At 40.3% G+C, this 17796-nt stretch overlaps 1 protein-coding gene across 2 annotated transcripts in view; it reads right to left on the reverse strand.

The window, feature by feature from the left end:
• Positions 1-289: 289 nt before the first annotated feature.
• The window catches only part of GABRB1 (gamma-aminobutyric acid type A receptor subunit beta1), a 426842-nt gene continuing 409335 nt past the window's right edge, over positions 290-17796 (reverse strand). Inside the window, exon 9 of one of the 2 annotated variants that reach the window (XM_070451937.1) lies at positions 290-13226. In XM_070451937.1, coding sequence (XP_070308038.1) covers positions 12882-13226 — 345 coding nt within the window. In that variant the 3' untranslated portion in view covers positions 290-12881. Of the gene's footprint in view, positions 13227-16176; positions 16542-17796 lie in introns of those variants that run through there. The other variant, XM_070451938.1, reaches the window with a different exon arrangement.

Raw genomic sequence — 17796 nt, forward strand, 5'->3', positions numbered from 1 at the left:
GTTCAAATGTTTGTAAGGCATGTTATCTTAAAGAATATTAAAAAAAAAAAATCAAAGTGGTATAGAAATAAGCTCCTGGAAAAGTGCTGGTATTTTTTTCCCCAATTGTTGGATAATACTGCAAATAATTTCTTCCAAATAAAGGGATTTTGTTTTGTATTAAATTTTATAATAAAAGCCCCCAAACAACAGATTCAGAATTCTAAACATTTTTAAGGATTATAAAAAGATATGCCTGAAATCTTGCATGTTTTTAAACAGTACAAAGTAAACTTTTTATATGTAGGCATTTTTAATAAAAAAAGTTTTATTTGTGTTTTAGGATTAACAGGCTCACATAAATCGTACATATTTACAGCAGTAAACCACATTTCAGAAGCTGCACAACGGCTTTTGTTAAGCACAGCTGATGGTTTTTGGCACCAGCCTTCAAACATGTTTTCTTCCTTTCATTTGCTGCGACACTGAAAACCTTGTAGTACCAAAGCAAAGAAAACAGCAACTCATTTTATAGCAAAGCCAAATTATTAACAAAATACTGAGTAAACTACAGTCCCGTGACTGCTAGGGTATGAGACTGTTAGTCCTGAAATCGAGAGCACAAGCATTTCTTGTGTCCATACCTGATTGCATGAAGTTGAGTTTGCATTTTAGAAGAATACACAATTACTCAATGAGTGATAAATAGAAAAAGGCCATGGAGGGTAGAAGGGTCAGGAAGCAGAAGACACTGAACTTCTTCGTCACTGATTCACTGCTAAGAGGAAAACCTATTTCTTCCATGTGTATAAATCAGTCTACAGGCTTCATGGATTTTGTCCAGAGATAATTTTTGAGAGAGCCTAATGTCAAATACTTTAAGCATGTAAAAAGGAATTAAGGAAATGGTTAGAATATTTAACCAAACCCCTAACAGAAAGGGTACACATCAAGCGCACTGTATGAAGGTTTGATTTCAAGTGTATAAAGTGAACTGCAGAAAATCACAAGTGTCATCAGAACAGCGGCTTCAATCAGAAAATACAGCACATACTGATACAAAATAGAAAGCTGAATTATAAAAGTAAGGAGTCTACCTTTTCTTTCTTGGCATTAGGTAAACCTGTCTCGTTGCATTAAGATTTTTATGTTTCCAGAAATGCTCATTCTTGCCATGTAGCCTTTTAGTGGTCTGGTAGGTATACAAAATATCTGCTTATGTATGAAAGCATATGCTTATGTCGAAAGAGCAAAAGAACATTAAAATAGTATAATTTATATACCTTTGTAAATAAAGTTCTGCCAGCTGAAAAATAGAGATGGAGAAAGAGGTTATTTACAAGAACTGTAATACCATTCAGGAAGTGAATTAGCTAATTCCTGTTCAATAGGAGGGTAGTAGACAATTCAACAAAATGATTAATGGAGACTAAAAAAGCACAGGGAACAAAACATTTAACATCTTTTAACATATTTGGTGAGCTTAGCATAATGGATTTTGAGAGGCAACAGGAGGAATGCATTTCTTTCTGTATACACGTAGCACCCGCTTTTGAAAGACCCAGTTACGCAGTGCAGTGTGCTGTGAATTAAGACAGCAGGAGAGCTCGGCTTGTGTTTGCCGCCAATCAAGGTTTAGGTAGGGTGGTAGCCAAAGAGGGGTTCCATTGCTGGCAAGATAGTGATTCCCCAATCCTCAGCCTAGTGAGTCCTGCTTTCCCAAACCTCTTGAGTCATCATCTAAAGATCTTTGCCTTAAGAGTTTCCTTGGGTAAAATCAGAGTGAAACAATTATTCAGAGATGATTGACAGCCAGGAGAATTTTCAAGCAAGCCACCCTAACCCAGATGAGTTTCTCTTAAAAACAGTTTTATTTGTATTGAGACAGTATTAAAGCTTCCCCTTCACATTTTAATTAACCTTTTAAATGACATGACACATTATTTCACATTAGTTAGTAAGATTCCATCACAATGGCACAAAATGCTGCCTGGTGGTCAAAAACAAAAAGCTTACTTAAAGATGTCAAAAAAAAAAAAAGTCCCTGTAAACATTAATATTTGGGATTTCCAAGACCCTCATGCAATCTTGACTTTGTAAGAATGCCACTTTATTTTTATCAAGGGAGTTATTGATCCTCTCTAAAATAAGGAGTTGAGCAACACAGTGAATATATGCAGAATCAAGGGACTTCCCTCTAAGTGTCGTGGTGACATTGTCGCAAAATAGAAAATAGTTCAAGCTTTATCCAGTGAGTATTTCAAAAAGATGTAAGAAACATATTAACATGAAATTGATTAGCTTAAAAAAAAAAGCGGATATACTGCAATTCAGTGTAATTGGGGAAATAAAGTGGAAAAATACATTATCTAGTAAAACTGGGATGGCTGGTTGCCACTCTGAGGTAAGGCTTGCAGATGATATTTTTATGCAAATAGTAAATACTATATATAACAGGAGACCAGGGAAGTTAACAATTGAAAAGAGAGGGGCAGAAAAGGTATTTCCCTGCACATCTATTTTATACAGTCTTGAGGGACAGTGGTGCATGTCAAGAACTGCCCATCCCCCTTAGATAGTTTTAAACCTTCTATTTATTTCTTGGAATTTGGTATGCCATACTCTGGGAGGATTCTCTAGAATTCACATTGTAATGTTCTGATTATGCAGTATAGTCCCAGCTTCAAGAGTAAACACCTCATAGAATCTAAATTCAAAGGTTTTAATAAGCCAGACTTGGGTAAATTAGGGGAAAATGAAACTTTGAGTAAAAATTTTCTTTTTCCACAAAGGGAAAGCAGCAGTAATTAGCCTAGGAAGTCAAGACCTGCTAGACTGGCAGGATGGAGAATGGTGGTATTAGGATTTGTATAGTCATAAGCAATGAAAAAAATTTCAGTGACCACTTGGCACAGAGCTTAACATGGATTCAACGGCAATTTTGACTGCATTTTAAAAAACCCATTTGGAGGCTGTAGACAGAGGCTCTATGGGACTAAAGATAACTTGGGGGAGGGTGTAGGTGACACGTGTCTCACAGGCATCGTATGTCATCCTGAGTAACATCTATCATGGAAACGTGCTTCGCTATGGCTGCATTTAGCAACATAAAGTTAGTAAATGAGCAGGTACAGATTCTACCATGCACAGAAGGTAGGACAGACGGTAGGATGATGTTGGCCTGATTCATACTCCAACATGAGGGAGGAGCCGGGAGGAGGCAGATCTGGGTATTGAAGGCAAAATGTAAAAATTCAAGCACAGCAACGAGAACATTTTGGGATGATAGGTGACCACTGCTGTGGAAAGGAAGGGAAAGCCTGAGGATTAGCTTGCTCGAAGCTGAGGAAGGGGAATGGTGAGAAATGAAATGAGCATGAGTGATGAAGAAGACTGAGGCCAGTCATGAATGAAGGATTCACAAGGAGCCAGGACATTTTCTCCAAGGTGCTAATGTTAACATTAATATTTCCCATACCCTCCAGATGTGGGAATTATGAGACCTCATAATTAGTATGACTGTATAGCTCATCTAAATGGACAGTTTTGAGAGTGAAATGATCTATTAATAATTCTACGCTGGCACTATCTCAGGCAAACGGGCACACTTCAGGCTACTTAGGTGTGTGTGGCACAAACTAGTCCTTCTGCATGTTCCCTCGAGAGAATAATGAAAGGCTTTTGTGTGAGGGATGGAGGAGAAGGATTAAAAAAAAAAAAGAGCAAGAATATTTACTGGGCATAGTATAGAGCTGTTGAGAGGGGAAATTGCTCTCTTTTCTCCTATTCTCCACTATCTTTGGACTGCCCACAACCTGGATCATCACGGTAAAAAGATTAATTCCAGACAGTGTAGTGAGTGGACAAATCTTTGCCTTTGGAGCCAAGAAAAACAGGTTGAATACTAACTCCATCAGTAACTAGTTATCAGATCTTGGGTTAATCACTTAGCCTATTTGAGCCTCTATTTCCAGATCCTGGTATTGTCATCATATTCACAACACTGTAGTGAAGGTCATATTAGGAAGTTATGGGTAGGAAAGTACTTTCTGATGCCTTAGACCAATGTGTGACAGTCATTAGGTATCTAGCCAAAAGCCATGCTTCCATCTTTTTGTTAAATATTTTCCATCCCACCCCTTTGCCCCAGGCACCAGACAGGGGTGGGGTGGGGGGGGTGAGGTGGGGGGTGGTGGGAGTGGGGTGGTTAATGTTGTAAACCAGTCATGATAATCCCATTCCTTTTACCAGAGACAGTCCAGGAATGAAGGTGTACTCAAACCCTGGCCAATGGGACAAGAGAGAAAACTGTGGGGGGAGTGTTTTGGGAAAGATGTCCTTGATCTTAAAAATAAACCCAAAGCAGAGCTCTCCTGTATTTCTTCCGCTTGAGATGAATGCATGAGTGTAGCCAGTTTGCAGCCGTAATGGGCGCTGATAACACACAGGGTTAAGAGGAACTGGTTAGGGAGGAGACTTGGGTCCTAAATGACACGGCTGGGCTATTGAAACAATGAATCCAGCAACTACCTTACTTCTAACTTAGTGTTATATGAGATAACATTTTGATTGCTAAAGTTACTTTTAGTATCTTTTGTTAACTTGCTTCTGAATGAATTCTAATTGATATATATGTTAATAAGTACTAATCTCAACTTGATGAAAATGTGAAGATTTAGGACTGCTTTTCTGTTTTGAAACAGATAAAATTAAATATGAAACCATCTCTAGGTAAAAAGTAGGGAAACCAGAAAAAGTAGTATTTACTCACTTCTCTAAGTGGAGTGATGAGCTGCTGTAGTTATTTAGCCCCGAAGTCACGTCTGACTCTGCGACCCCATCGACTGTAGCCCGCCAGGCTCCTCTGTCCATGGGATTGTTCAGACACGAATACTGGAGTGGGTTGCCATTTCCATCTCCGAGGGACCTTCCCAACCCAGGGGTTGGACCCACGAGTCCTGCTTGGCGGGCAGAGTCTTCACCACTGAGCCACCTGGGAAGCCCCTGTGATGAGCACACGTGCACACAGGAAATTTTTCTAGGATATGTGAGGTTGAGGGGCAGAATGTTAAGTTAACTTTACAAAAAAGAGACTGTCTCCTCCATAGACTGGCCTGTGATGGAAGGCAAGAATTTCTGGGCAGTCGTAACAGCTTTGAATGGCCAGGGGCTCTCAGGAGAATCAGGGAAGTTGAGAGGTGGAAAGTTATCTTACAAAATAGGGGGGAAAGTTAAGAGCATCCTGGTGCAGAAAGCTCAACGGGACCTTGTCCAGAGACGGGCGGGGAGGATGTGAGCTCTAAAAAGTGTGAGGAGCTAGAAATGCTGATTGCAATTCGGTAAGTAAACTTTCAGTTTGCCATGGCTGTGCCTAAAACATTGGGCAGATTTAAGTGTTTAAGTGGGGGTGGGAGAGCTGGGAGAGGTGGGGCAAAGAGAGGGGATGACAGGCCTGAAATCCTTTCCACCAGGCAAGCAGCGGCTTCTCGCCTGAGAGCTCCGCCCTGTCTGCTCATTCCCCTTAGGACAGACGGTGTCTGGGAGGGGAGGGACACTGATGGGCGCTGTGACAGTATTGCTCAGACGCTGCTTAGAAGTTGGCTTTTCCACTCAGGAGGGGCATTTCATGACCACTTCCTGACTGAATTAGAAAGAATGGTCTATGGAGCAACATCTTCCAGATATCTGAAAACAGAAACCATGGTGATTTATGTTGTCTGCGACTCTCCAGTGCTATTAAAGGGCAATATTGTAGTGCAGATGATTACTAAAATCATAAAATATTTTTTTGCCTCTTGCCTGAAAATGTAACTGTATTTTCTCTCTATATATATATATTTAGAGGAATATAAACAAGTTTTGAATTCAGTTCACTTTACACCAGATAGCTTACTCCCAAAGACATGAGATAAGGAATATTACTAAATTTGTGGGACTGTGTTAGCAGGGGCCACGGGACTCCTTTATCTTTCTGGTAACCTCCTGTACAAATGCACCTCCCCAAAATTCCCTTTGAAATTTAGTTCTGGAAGCGGAATGGGAGGTCATCTGGTGATATGTCCAAAGTTACACAGCTGGGCTGTAATAGTAACAGCATAAAGTCAAGGTCACAAAATCCTAACTCCAAGGAATTTTCCATTCACTATAATTTCCTTCTCCCCACCATGCAGCTCATTTGTACTTAACTTTTTAATGTTAGGCTATATATCACTTGGTATATGTTTGGAGAACTTTCTGTTCTCGAAAGGTAGAAATGTTGTCTGGAGGAAAAAGATGTTCTATATATTTTATCAGGCCACTTTAGACAGTTTGCATTATGACCTGTCCAATTACTAGCTATATTTAATGTCTGCTAGAAGGCTGAAGGTAGGGAAATACATAGAAGTGGAAATTTGTAATGGGAATCAGAAACAGAAGGGAGGAAGTAGGTCAAATTCCTAGAGAATAGCCTGTAACTGGTGGTATGCTATGTAAATGTTTAGACATTCTAGGAGGAATAATAATAGATTTTTAAATGGTGTACAATTAAGACTGAAGAAGTACATGAATAAACAAGTTTGGTGTAAAAGAATTGATACAGTGGTGGTCTAGTGGTTAAGAAGCGGCCTTGGAATGCAGAGGACGCGGGTTCAATCCCTGGCCCAGGAACTGAGATCCCACATGCCTGTGGGCAACTAAGCCATCACGCCACAAGTTCTGAGTCCTCGCACTGCAAGGGAAGATCCCGCACGATGCAACAAAGATCCTGAGTGCGGCCCACTAAGACCTACTGCAGCCAGATAAATAAACACTAAAAACGAATTGCTATAGTGTGAATTCACCACGTTACCACTGTAAGGAGATGGCCTTATCATCAAACTTTGGTGTAACTTTTCTAGGTTTGAGCTAATGATTTTTATTTACAGTTTATTTTAAATCAGCGTGGGAGAGAGAAGGGTTAGGTTAACATGTGTACTCTTCATATAAGGGGCAGACAAGCAGAAAAGAGAGATGATCCAAGGCGTTTCAGGAGAGGCTGCCATGACGATGCAGCCTACCCCTACAGCCCTGTCAAAGCCAATAAGAGTCAGAATTCGGGGAAATTATTGACATTCATTATTCCTGTAGATTTCACTGAAGATATGCAGTGTAAGTCCAAAGAAGCTTAAGCTTTCTGCTATTCATGGACAAGACAGCTTGTGAGGACTTGAAATGAAAAAGGAAAAATAAATGAACTGATTTCATTGGGTTAAGGCATGCAACATGATGGCAAATGGCACCAGGAAGGAATGGACACAAAAGAGGTAACCTGCTTTTCATTGCCAGACTTGCAAATGCATAAACATATATTTGAATAATTTTCGCCTCTAAAAAATTATAGAAGAAAATGTTCCCCCTTCCCTGCTTTTCTTCAAAAGGAAACCCAGGGACAAGCAGAGGCCAGACTGCAATACTGATTGCTCTTGTTTATCCCTTGACTTCTAACCCAGCTGATTCAGAAACATACTTCTGTTTTCCCCACACTGAATTCCTATCGAAACCTTGGTGATGAGTGCTAATTGCTCTAGAGTGTGCAAAGTACAGAGGCCAGCTAGGAATGGTTGCCAGTCCCTTGATGTACCAAGAACTTTTGAAGTAGGAAAAATGAAACAAAACAAAGAACTGTTAGACTTCTTCAGTTTGAATAAGGGAATTCTTGCTTTGGAAAAATAAAAACAAACACAAAATGATGCTTATTCTTCCAGGCACTTAGTATTTTCTAGTTTGCAATTTGTCTATGGAAAAGGATTTCCTTTCAAATGTTTGTGAAATTGCAGCCTCTAATAATGAAGTTTTCTGACAGTTCAGTTGATTTCAGTTATTTGGAAAAAGCAGGATTTAGACAAAATCACAATGTATTCTGGACTTAGAAACTGACTTGATTAGTTTCAATAGGACATTTTTCTTACTCCATCGATGATGGATCCTAGGTGGCACATTTTGGAGCCAAAATGTCTCCCGACAGCTCCTTGCACTCAAAATGCTGGCAATAAAAGGGCTACCTTGCTAAATTCCTACCTGCAAGAAAGATGTTGTTTGCCCTCGAATATTGCCAAGAAACCAAATTATGCTCCCCTTTGCTCGGAATTTCTGAAGACACCATCACACTTTATGGGACTGCCAGTATCCATGGAAACACATCTTATGGCATAATATCCCACCATTCTGAAGGCTTTTTCAAGAATACCAGGACTTGGGAGAAATATATTTGAGAACATTTAATTACCAGATTCTCTCTTAAATTTGACTAGTACATACCAAACATATGACACCCAGTTGAAAAAGACTTGTATTAATACCCAGTCCATTTATACCAGTATTTCTTTTTACCTTTCAAAACCAGTGACATGGTTACCTCTGGATCTTTCAGGGTTGAGTCAGCCAGTCGGTGTTATCAATGTCATTGCCTATCTCTTCCTTTTCTCCTTCCCATCATTTGCACATCTGACTGTTTACCCTAATCAACCATCCATCCATTTATATTCTTGTTTCAAAGTTCTGGGAAACCTTGTGGAAGGAAAGAAGGTAGAAGCTAAAGCTATTGGTGCAAATGAAGCTTTCTATTCCCTGCGGATTTTGACCACATCTTCCACTCCTGACCCCCCTCAAGAGCTTGGGTAATTCAGCATCTGAATATCTGAATAGCCATGGATGAATGATAAAAACACGTCTACTTTTCATGGCGTAGTTCCAGGAGCGGCTCACTAAGGTTCTGCTGGTGTGCTGTTCCCAAGGCCCACGGGGGCGCAGCCTTCTTGGCAGCCCCAGCCCCTTTCAGTGGGGCTGGAGCTCGAGGCAGTGATCAGAGACCCCTGGCAGAGTTACACAACTGCCCACACACAAGGGCAGAGAAGGAGCAAGAGCTAAAAGGATTCTGGTTTGGGCCCAAGTCACTAGTCGTTTCACTTCATGAAAAAAAAGCAAGTGCCTTTTAAGCTGACATTATTTACAATGCTCAGAGTTTTCAGACATCCACCCAGAAGCAGAGGATCACCAGGCCACAAGGAACAGTTCAATGAACTATGTACAGAATTTACAAGGAAGTTTACATAATATTCTACGTTCCATTAACAACTTCACCTCTGTGTTGACTGTTTGCTGATCTTGTTGTTTGTTTTTCTGTCCTCCTCATCCCAGTAAGTGCTGATTGAACCAACGTGAACAAATGCTTGCCCGTTTCTTTACCCTAGCTCCTGGGATAAATATTTGATTACATTTTGTTCAGAAAAGGAAAAAAAAAAAACAAAACTGTGGCATATCACCCTTTGTAAAATACTATTCAAAATGGTCCATATAAGAAATCTTGGCAATCTTTTCCTTCTAGCATTATAAATAGATCTTTTTTTAGTTTGTTTGTTTGTTTCACTTGGCAAATTTTGATTGAGCTCTTTCTGAAATGAATATTTATAAAGTAGTCATTGATTTTAGAAAGATGGAATTTAGTCAACATTTCTGTGTATTGTACGTAGTGCTTTTTAAGGAAAGCCTATCCTTGGATCCATAAACCAAACTTTATTCTCTGCACCACATTTTCTCTTTGCATTTTCAAGATCCTTCATTGATTGTAATGCACAATAAACATGGCGTATATGAAAACACATATCATTTAGTCAACAGAATCACCAACCAGTCTGCTGTTGCTATTTGGCAATGGAGAGGATGGAAGCAACAATCCTGGATAATTCAAGCCCAAAATACATCTTTACCTGGGCCTTTGCCTCGCAAAGCTGGTGAGTATAATGCACACGTCACCCCCGGTATTTTTTAAGTCAAGAAACTTGACTGGTAGAAATGAGTGTGTAGTCATCATTGTCAAATGAATGATGAGATTTCTGCTGGGTCCACACAGCTTAAATCTATGACAGTTTATATCACAGTTTGTGAACATGGGGTCCCCGGGACATGACTGTGGCATGAGAGAGTGAGTCCATGCAATATTTAGCCTCCACTGCCACTTGGATAACTTAGGAGATTATGGCTATTTTCATGGCTAAAAGAAAACAACCTTTAAACAGTAACACCTCTAGAAGGTAATGATCTGAATCTTTCAGGAATGGGGACCAGTTTGAGGGTACTTGAGAAAGTCTAGCAACTTTTATGTTTTATGTCCATCAGTTGGGGTGAGACAAGGCAGACAGGCAGAGAAGAATTTTTTTCTGTGTATTTTTCATCCTGGAAAAAGAGTGGGTGGGGACCAAGGAGGAGAGGATTTGGCTAGGAAGTATCCAGATGAAGGAAGTGGGGACAGAGGTTATTAATTAGAAATAGGCAGCTTTTCAATTTTTCTGGCTGTCATTGCCTCTAAAATCAGAGATATCTAACAGGATTTGTGTCTTACTTGCTGTGCCTGTCTACATCCAGAAGGGCATACCCTGACACCATTTTGTGCCTGATAATGGATTCAGGCTTACTAGTTTTACATTTTACAAAGGATAAGAGATAAGAATTCAAAATGTTCTTTTTCTCTCCGAGATGCTTTACATCTAAAACTACAAGCATCAAATTCTTCAGACTTTTAAGGCAAGATAATAATAATAAAATTATAAATTACTCAATCTTTTCCAAGAAGAGTGAGCTACACAAGTAAATAAAGAGAAATTGTTTTGCTATGGAACACAGATCAACAGATACTTCATTTCTGAATTAGCATTTCATCCTTAAACACTTTTTAAAAGAGTTTTTACATCAAAATGATTCATTCCTGTTAGGTATCAGCCAAAAGTCTTCCATCCTGTGTTTAAAATAAATGACTACATGGTGGACCCTGACCTTACAATCACTGGTATGGCTACATCCCACTCTGTTTGGGCATTTCACTATGGAAAAGCATCTCACCCTGTCAAGGAACTAACTAGTCAGAGTTCTGAAATGGATCGCTTCATCCCCAGAGGGTAGAGATTTCCTTGACCAGGGAACTATGATTGTACAACTGAAAACAAATGAAATTTGGTCCCCATGCCTGATTCATTTCTCATGAAACCACTGAAATGATTTGTCCAATCAAAGCAGTGTTTTTATTTTCTTACTAACATATATTATCTAAAGCACAACCATTTTTTAATTTGAGGGTTCTCTTTTCCTCTTGCTTTCTAAAAGAACACTATAACTCTCTCCTTGGATTTATCAGTGCAAATTCAGCCTCCTCTTTTCAATTAGGATTATAATCTCCAGCAACTGATGCTATTGTAAACAGGGGCCCTCATCAGCCTTAGGAAGAAAGCCAGGTCATCAAATGAGGCAAACCTCCCTATTATTACCTCAATTCATACCACATTTGTAGATCAGGTCCCAAATTGCCTTTATGACTAGTCAGTCAACTTTGGGTTTCACTTAATCATCTTGCAAATGAATATACAGAATTCTTATATACATACTCAGGCTGAACACACACTGCACAAAAATAATGAGGCTTTAATGACATAAATGAGATGAATCTCAATGGTAGTTGGTTGGATTTGATTAGAATTGTGTGTTGAGCTCTTGAGGGAATACTCCTACTATGATGAGCAAAGTAACCCATGAGCAGAGATAAGGCAGAAGCAGTAATGATGGCAGAGAAGGGCTGTCATTTACGGGCTGTTGTAAATGTCTGAAGGCTCGGTGATGCTGTCATCTGTGGTTTTGCTGTTTTGAAGGTTTTCTTTAAAACAGAGATCTGGCCTTGAAGGGGAATGAGACTAAAGTGGGTACATGTGCATTTCCTGACACATTCGTTTCACATGTTAGAATGCAGAGCTCAGAGAGCAGAGGCGTACTGTGCTAGCTGAGAAACTAGCGCTATGCAGCCAGCGTGTCACCATTAGAGACTGCTCTCTGCAAGGCTAAGAAATATATACTATTTGATTAAAGATTTGGCAGTTCAGGTAACTGCCCAGGCACCCTTTTCACAGCACATACGTCTTGCCTTCCTCGTGGAAAGGGCAATATTTTTCTTAAGCAAAAATTCTTACCACTCCTTTCTTCAAAGCCCACCTGCCCCAGCCCCCTTTCTCTTAACGTCTGAAGCAGGAACTAGGACAATGTGACGCCATGGCTTCATGGCATGAAGTCAAGTGATTCCAGGCTAAGAAAATAAGTCCAGGGCTGCTCATTTGAAATAGTTTACAAAATTAGTCACTGCCCCCCAAACTCATTCTTAACAAGAGGAGAAAAATGTTCCCTGTGGCCACCAGGTTGGATTCTCATGTTAATTTTAAAATCTCCCTGGAAGTCTGAGAAAGAAGCATTTTTCAGAATATCCAGCTTAAAGTGGAGTGGAGATGGCAGGCTGAGTTTGTATAACCTGGGTTCCAGCTTGCCTATCTCTCCCTTTTCTCTGTGGAGCGGGGACTCCTACAATGGACCTGGGGAAGGTGGAGAGTGGAAAGGAATCTTCCTTCTTCTTCTAGGCTCCTTTTTGTTTTCCCTTCTTCCTGGAGATCTGTAACTTATCAATGGCTTTGTGTTTTTTCTTCTGAGATCCTGGAAATTGTCTTGTTTTTTGGCAGCAGGAGATTGTTACAGCTCACCAGGAGGCATGCACACCGAGGGCTAAGCCCTCTTTTCATTTGCATTTAAAAAACAATAAAATCCAGGGCGACTAGAACTGCTAAAGATCTACCTAATTTCTCTGTGTGTGTGTGTTTGTAAACATGGCAATTAACGAAGCTCTGAAAGAGCCAATAACCTGGACCACAGTAGACTGGAAAAAAATAGTTTTTTTTTTCTTTTTTTCTTTTTGAAGTAAACATGGTGCAGTAATAAAATTGATACGCAAGACCTAAAACCAAGTGGACGGCTGAATCTCTTACCTCAAAAAGCACAGCAGCATCGCTGCTAGGGACCTGTGGGCTTAAAAACCGAAAGAAGAGGAACGAAGTCGTTTAGGAACCATCGGACAGACCTTAGTGCACATAGTAAAGCCAATAAACGACGTTAAAAAGAGAAAAGGTGATGGGGAAGAACATTCGGGACCACTTGTCTATGGAGTTCACGTCAGTCAAGTCGGGGATTTTGACCTTGAGCTGCGAGGCGCGCCTGCGGATGCGCCCTTTGCCGTGCGCGCCGGGCCGGTCCAGCGCGCGCCCGTACGCCTCGCGGCTGCCCAGCGGCTTGCGGTACTGGATGCTGGCGCTGTCGTACGAGTACATGCTGGCCTTGGGCTCTCCCACGCCCGCGAGCACTTCCGAGCCGCTCGTCTCGTTCCTGATCTCCAGGGTGCTGAGCAGGATGTTGCCGTGGGCATCGACCTGACCGAGAAAGAAAGTCTCAGGCACAGCAGCCAGGACATTGGCTTGTTCGGGTTAACCTGTAACTGGTGATACTGCGTCGGGCTCATCACACCGTCTTGCTAGACATCTGGTTCTGCCTGTCCCCTGGGTATCTATCTCTATCTAAGCATCCCAGGTGGCACTAGTGGTACAGAACCCGTCTGCCAATGCAACAGCCTTAAGAGACACCAGTTCGATCCCTGGGTCAGGAAGATCTCCTGGAGGAGGGTATGGCAACCCATTCCAGAATTCTTTCTTGCTTGGAAAATTCCACGTACAGGAGCCTGGTGGGCTGTAGTCAAGGGGTCACAAAGAGTCAGACACAGCTGAAGCTATTTAGCACATCTGTCTATCATTTATCTACCTACCCGTTGTCTGTGTACTATCTTTTTATCTAATCCATCATCTATCAATCAATCTAATCTACAGTTTGTCTATGATCCATCATGCATCTATGATTAATCTAATCCATTCATCCATCCATCTTTTATCTGCACTCACAAAACAGTATGTGTGTATGGAATATATATTATATATAATTTATATGCTATATATAGATCATGTAATTTTTGTTTTTGAAAACTACCATTCATAGAAATACACTACATATAAAACAAAAAATGCCATATGTATGTGAAAAAATACCATATATGTGTATATGTACATGGCATTTTTCCTTGTTACAAAAGTGATACATGGAAACATTCAAAACTAGAAAGCAATCAGGAAACAAATTAAAAACTAAAAACTCATAATTTCACCTTCAGTGTCCATTATTTTTAATATCTTGCTAAACCTCTAGTCTTTTTTTTTAATCCGCTTATGCTTACAGACAAGCTCAGCTAGTATATTTTGTTTTGTAATCTACTTTTGTCAGTTAATAGCATAACCTGGTCATCTTTTCATGTTAATAAATATTCCTCTGTGACATAAGGTGTTCATAGCCTGTATGGATAAACCATAACTGAATAATCTCTTTTTAGATATTAAGGCTTGCCTTGCTTTCGCACTATTAAGTAAACAGACCTGAGTAGATAGCTCGCGGGAACCTGCTGCACAGCACAGGAAGCTCATCTCGGCACTCCGTGATGACCTAGAGGGCTGGGGTGGCTGGGGGTTGGGTGAGAGATTCGGGAGGCAGGAGGTATATGTGTACATTTAACTGATTCCCATTGTTGTGCAGCAGAAGCTAATACAACACTGTAAAGCAGTTATTCTCCAATAAAATATGAATAAATAAAAATAGGCCTGCAAAGAACACCTTTGAGCTAAATCTTTGTTCATACCCATTGTTATTTCCCCAGACTAAATTGCCAGAAGTGGAATGGATTCATTGGTCCGAAGGATACGCTTGGCTATACTTTGATTTTTCTCTCTCCGCTGTTGTTCATTGTTGCTTCCTAGCGTTCCACTGATACCTAATCCAGGTTTCCTGGTTTTTCTCTATGCTATGCCCAGACACACACTTTTGGAACTACAGGAATTCTGAGTACCTTTGGCCTAACACGTTGTGGCTTTAATTTTAAGCTGATGTACTTGCAAACTAACTTACCTGAAGGGGACATGGCTCATTCATGCAGATGAGTCCAAAGTACCTCCAAGGACAATATAGCAGGTAAATAAATAAAATAATAAATTAAGTAAGTAAGTAAATAAAAACTCTAGAGTTATTAGCACAGTGCCTGGCTTCTAGTCAGTGCTCTATAAATGTTCCATCAATGACATTGATCTCAGCAAACACTGTTGAAAGGTTTTAGTAGGCATGCAGTGAGCCTGGTGATGAAGAGAGAGAGAGAGAACCTTGGGAAGAGGCAGAGATAAACTCGAGGCAGAAAAGCGCAGAAGGTGAGATGTGATCACAGCGTATCACAGACAAGATAACCAGGATTTATTGTGTCCATCATGTGCCTAGCATTACGGTAGATGCTTCACGTATATTACTCATTTAGTCTTACAACACACAGTCTCAAGTTTACATCCTGGTAGGTGCCAGACCTGAGACGACAACCCACGTTTTGTCTGATTCAGAGTTCATGTGGTTTTTGCTGAGAATGAACCACTTCACAGCCCTTGGCCCTCATCACCTCCTGCAGTGAGTTTAGTGATGCAGTTGATAGATTTAAGCTTTTAGTTGGTTGGAGAGAGAAATGGTGATTGAATCTGGTCTCTGTTTCCCTCTCCTTCTCATCTGTCATCACTTTTCTCTGAAGCATGTTGCTGTAATAATGAGGCTCCCCACTATGCCCTCACCCAGGACATCTATTGGTTTCTTTATTCAAGGAATTATTATTATGTTTTGATATTGTTGTTAGTAACTATTATCTATTAAATCCTACTGTGTAACTTATCTCAGTATTTTTAAGAAGACTATGAAATATATAACATTTTCTAGTTCAGCAGATGGGGAAACTGAGACTCAAGTTAAGTAAATTACCTAAGATTTAACAAAAAATAAGTAACCAATCTGGAGTTAAAACATAGAATACTCTTTATCTCAAATATTATGTTTTTCTCCTCTTCGAAGGTTGTTGTTGGTATTCAGTCACAAAATCGTGTCCAATTCTCTTTTCTTCAAGGCTCAATTTAAATTTTACTTCCTCTGTGTAGCTGTGATATTAACCTCGAGCATGCTCTCTCTGTCCCCCTCTCTCCCAACCTTTATTGATTACTTACTATGTGCCAGCTACAGTGCTAGGCATCAAGGATGCGTGCAAACATGTACGCACACACACACATGTATAATATAGTGTAAATTTATGGTGGAAAAAGTCATGCATAGGGAAGTTTCTGATACTAAAGAGGATAGCAGGGTTGAAGTGACAAGGAGGAAATTCTTGGATTCATTAAAGAAGGGACAAGTACATTAGAAGATAAGGTAATGCATGTGATTTTATTGTGAAACAGTCAAGAGACTCATCAAACATGCATTTTGTCCTTGAGATAATAATCTCCTTAGAGATACAAGAATAAGACATACTATTGAAAGTGACAAAAGTTTTTAAGCAAATGCTCAGTGGTATAGTAGAGACCATGATTAGGGGTTCATAAAAGTGAGAAATCACTGGGATTCACAGAAGGCTTCATGAGGACCTGGGGCTTGTATTGAATCTTAGAGGCTGGGGAGAGGACAGAGCAAAGGACTAGAAGTTGAAAACTGTTCTCATCTTGGTTTTGTTATTAACTCAGTTTCCTCATCCATAAATGAGAGGTTTTCACTAGGTTATCTCATGGCTTGTTTCTGATTTTTGACAAACTTTGATTATGGAGCATATTCCAGGCAGAAGATACAGCATTCTAAAAAAATATTTTTTGTAAAATGGAATCACTTGATCTGTATTGTATGCATCATTAAGTTACATTATTATGAAATCCCTTTAAAGTAAACAAGTTTCTAGAATTTAGAATCAGCCAGTGAAGCATACAGATGCTGCTCATTAAGCACAAGTCACAGCAAACAAGTTACATTTTATTAAGATATTTTGTTAACCTTGGTGCAAACTCAAAGGTATTCACACTTTAAAACTGCATGCTGTTTATTAGTTTGTGTAAATCCCTTAAGTATTCTGTTATTGGCTAGAAATCATAGCTTTAAGTGGTTTAACATATAAAATATTGAGACCATTTCTGTAGCTACCCCTTGAAAGCAGATTCAATTACTATATAGTTAAATCAACATTACCGTGCTCTTTATCTAATAAATATTTATTGAGTGCCTACTTTGTGTTGGGCACTATTCCAGACACTGATGAAGGAATCAGTTCCTCCACAAGCAATAGAGCATCACACCCTACATTTTAGAATTTAAAAATCTTTACTAATAAAGCTCCTTAATCTTGTATTCTCCTTTGCAAACCCTGTGACTGGCCCCCATCCCCTGTGAAGTCAAAGTGATAGTTGCTCAGTCGTGTCCAACACCACGGGCTATAGCCCAGGCTCCTCTGTCCATGGGATTCTTTTTTTTTGTCCATGGGATTCTCTAGGCAAGAATCCTGGAGTGGGTTGCCAGGCCCTTCTCATAGGGCAGCTTATGTATGTCTGAAGGGTCTCCCTGATAGCTCAGCTGGTAAAGAATCCACCTGCAATGCAGGAGACCCTGCTTTGATGCCTGAGTCAGGAAGATCTGCTGGAGAAGGAGCAGGCTGCCCACTCCAGCACTCTTAGGTTCCTCTGGTGGCTCAGCTGGTAAAGAATCCGCCTGCAATGCAGGAGACCTGGGTTCCATCCCTGGGTTGGGAAGATCCCCTGGAGACAGAAAGTCTGCCCACTCCAGTATCCTGGCCTGGAGAATTCCATGGGCTCTGTAGTCCATGGGGTTGCAAAGAGTCAGATACAACTGAGTGACTTCCACTCTCACTTTCAAAGGCATCTCAGGCTAGAGCAGAACTCTTGATTCTCTCTCTTCTTATCCAACTGGTTACCCCCACCCAATGTCCCACTAGAATATCACTCCAGGAGGGCAGGGACTTTGTCTTATTCTCTATTTCTCCAGACTTGAGAAAAGTGCTCGGCACTTATACACATGGTCAGTAAATACCTACTGAATGAATGG

The sequence above is a fragment of the Odocoileus virginianus genome, chromosome 21, assembly GCF_023699985.2.
Source record: "Odocoileus virginianus isolate 20LAN1187 ecotype Illinois chromosome 21, Ovbor_1.2, whole genome shotgun sequence".
Classification (NCBI taxonomy): Eukaryota; Metazoa; Chordata; class Mammalia; order Artiodactyla; family Cervidae; genus Odocoileus; species Odocoileus virginianus.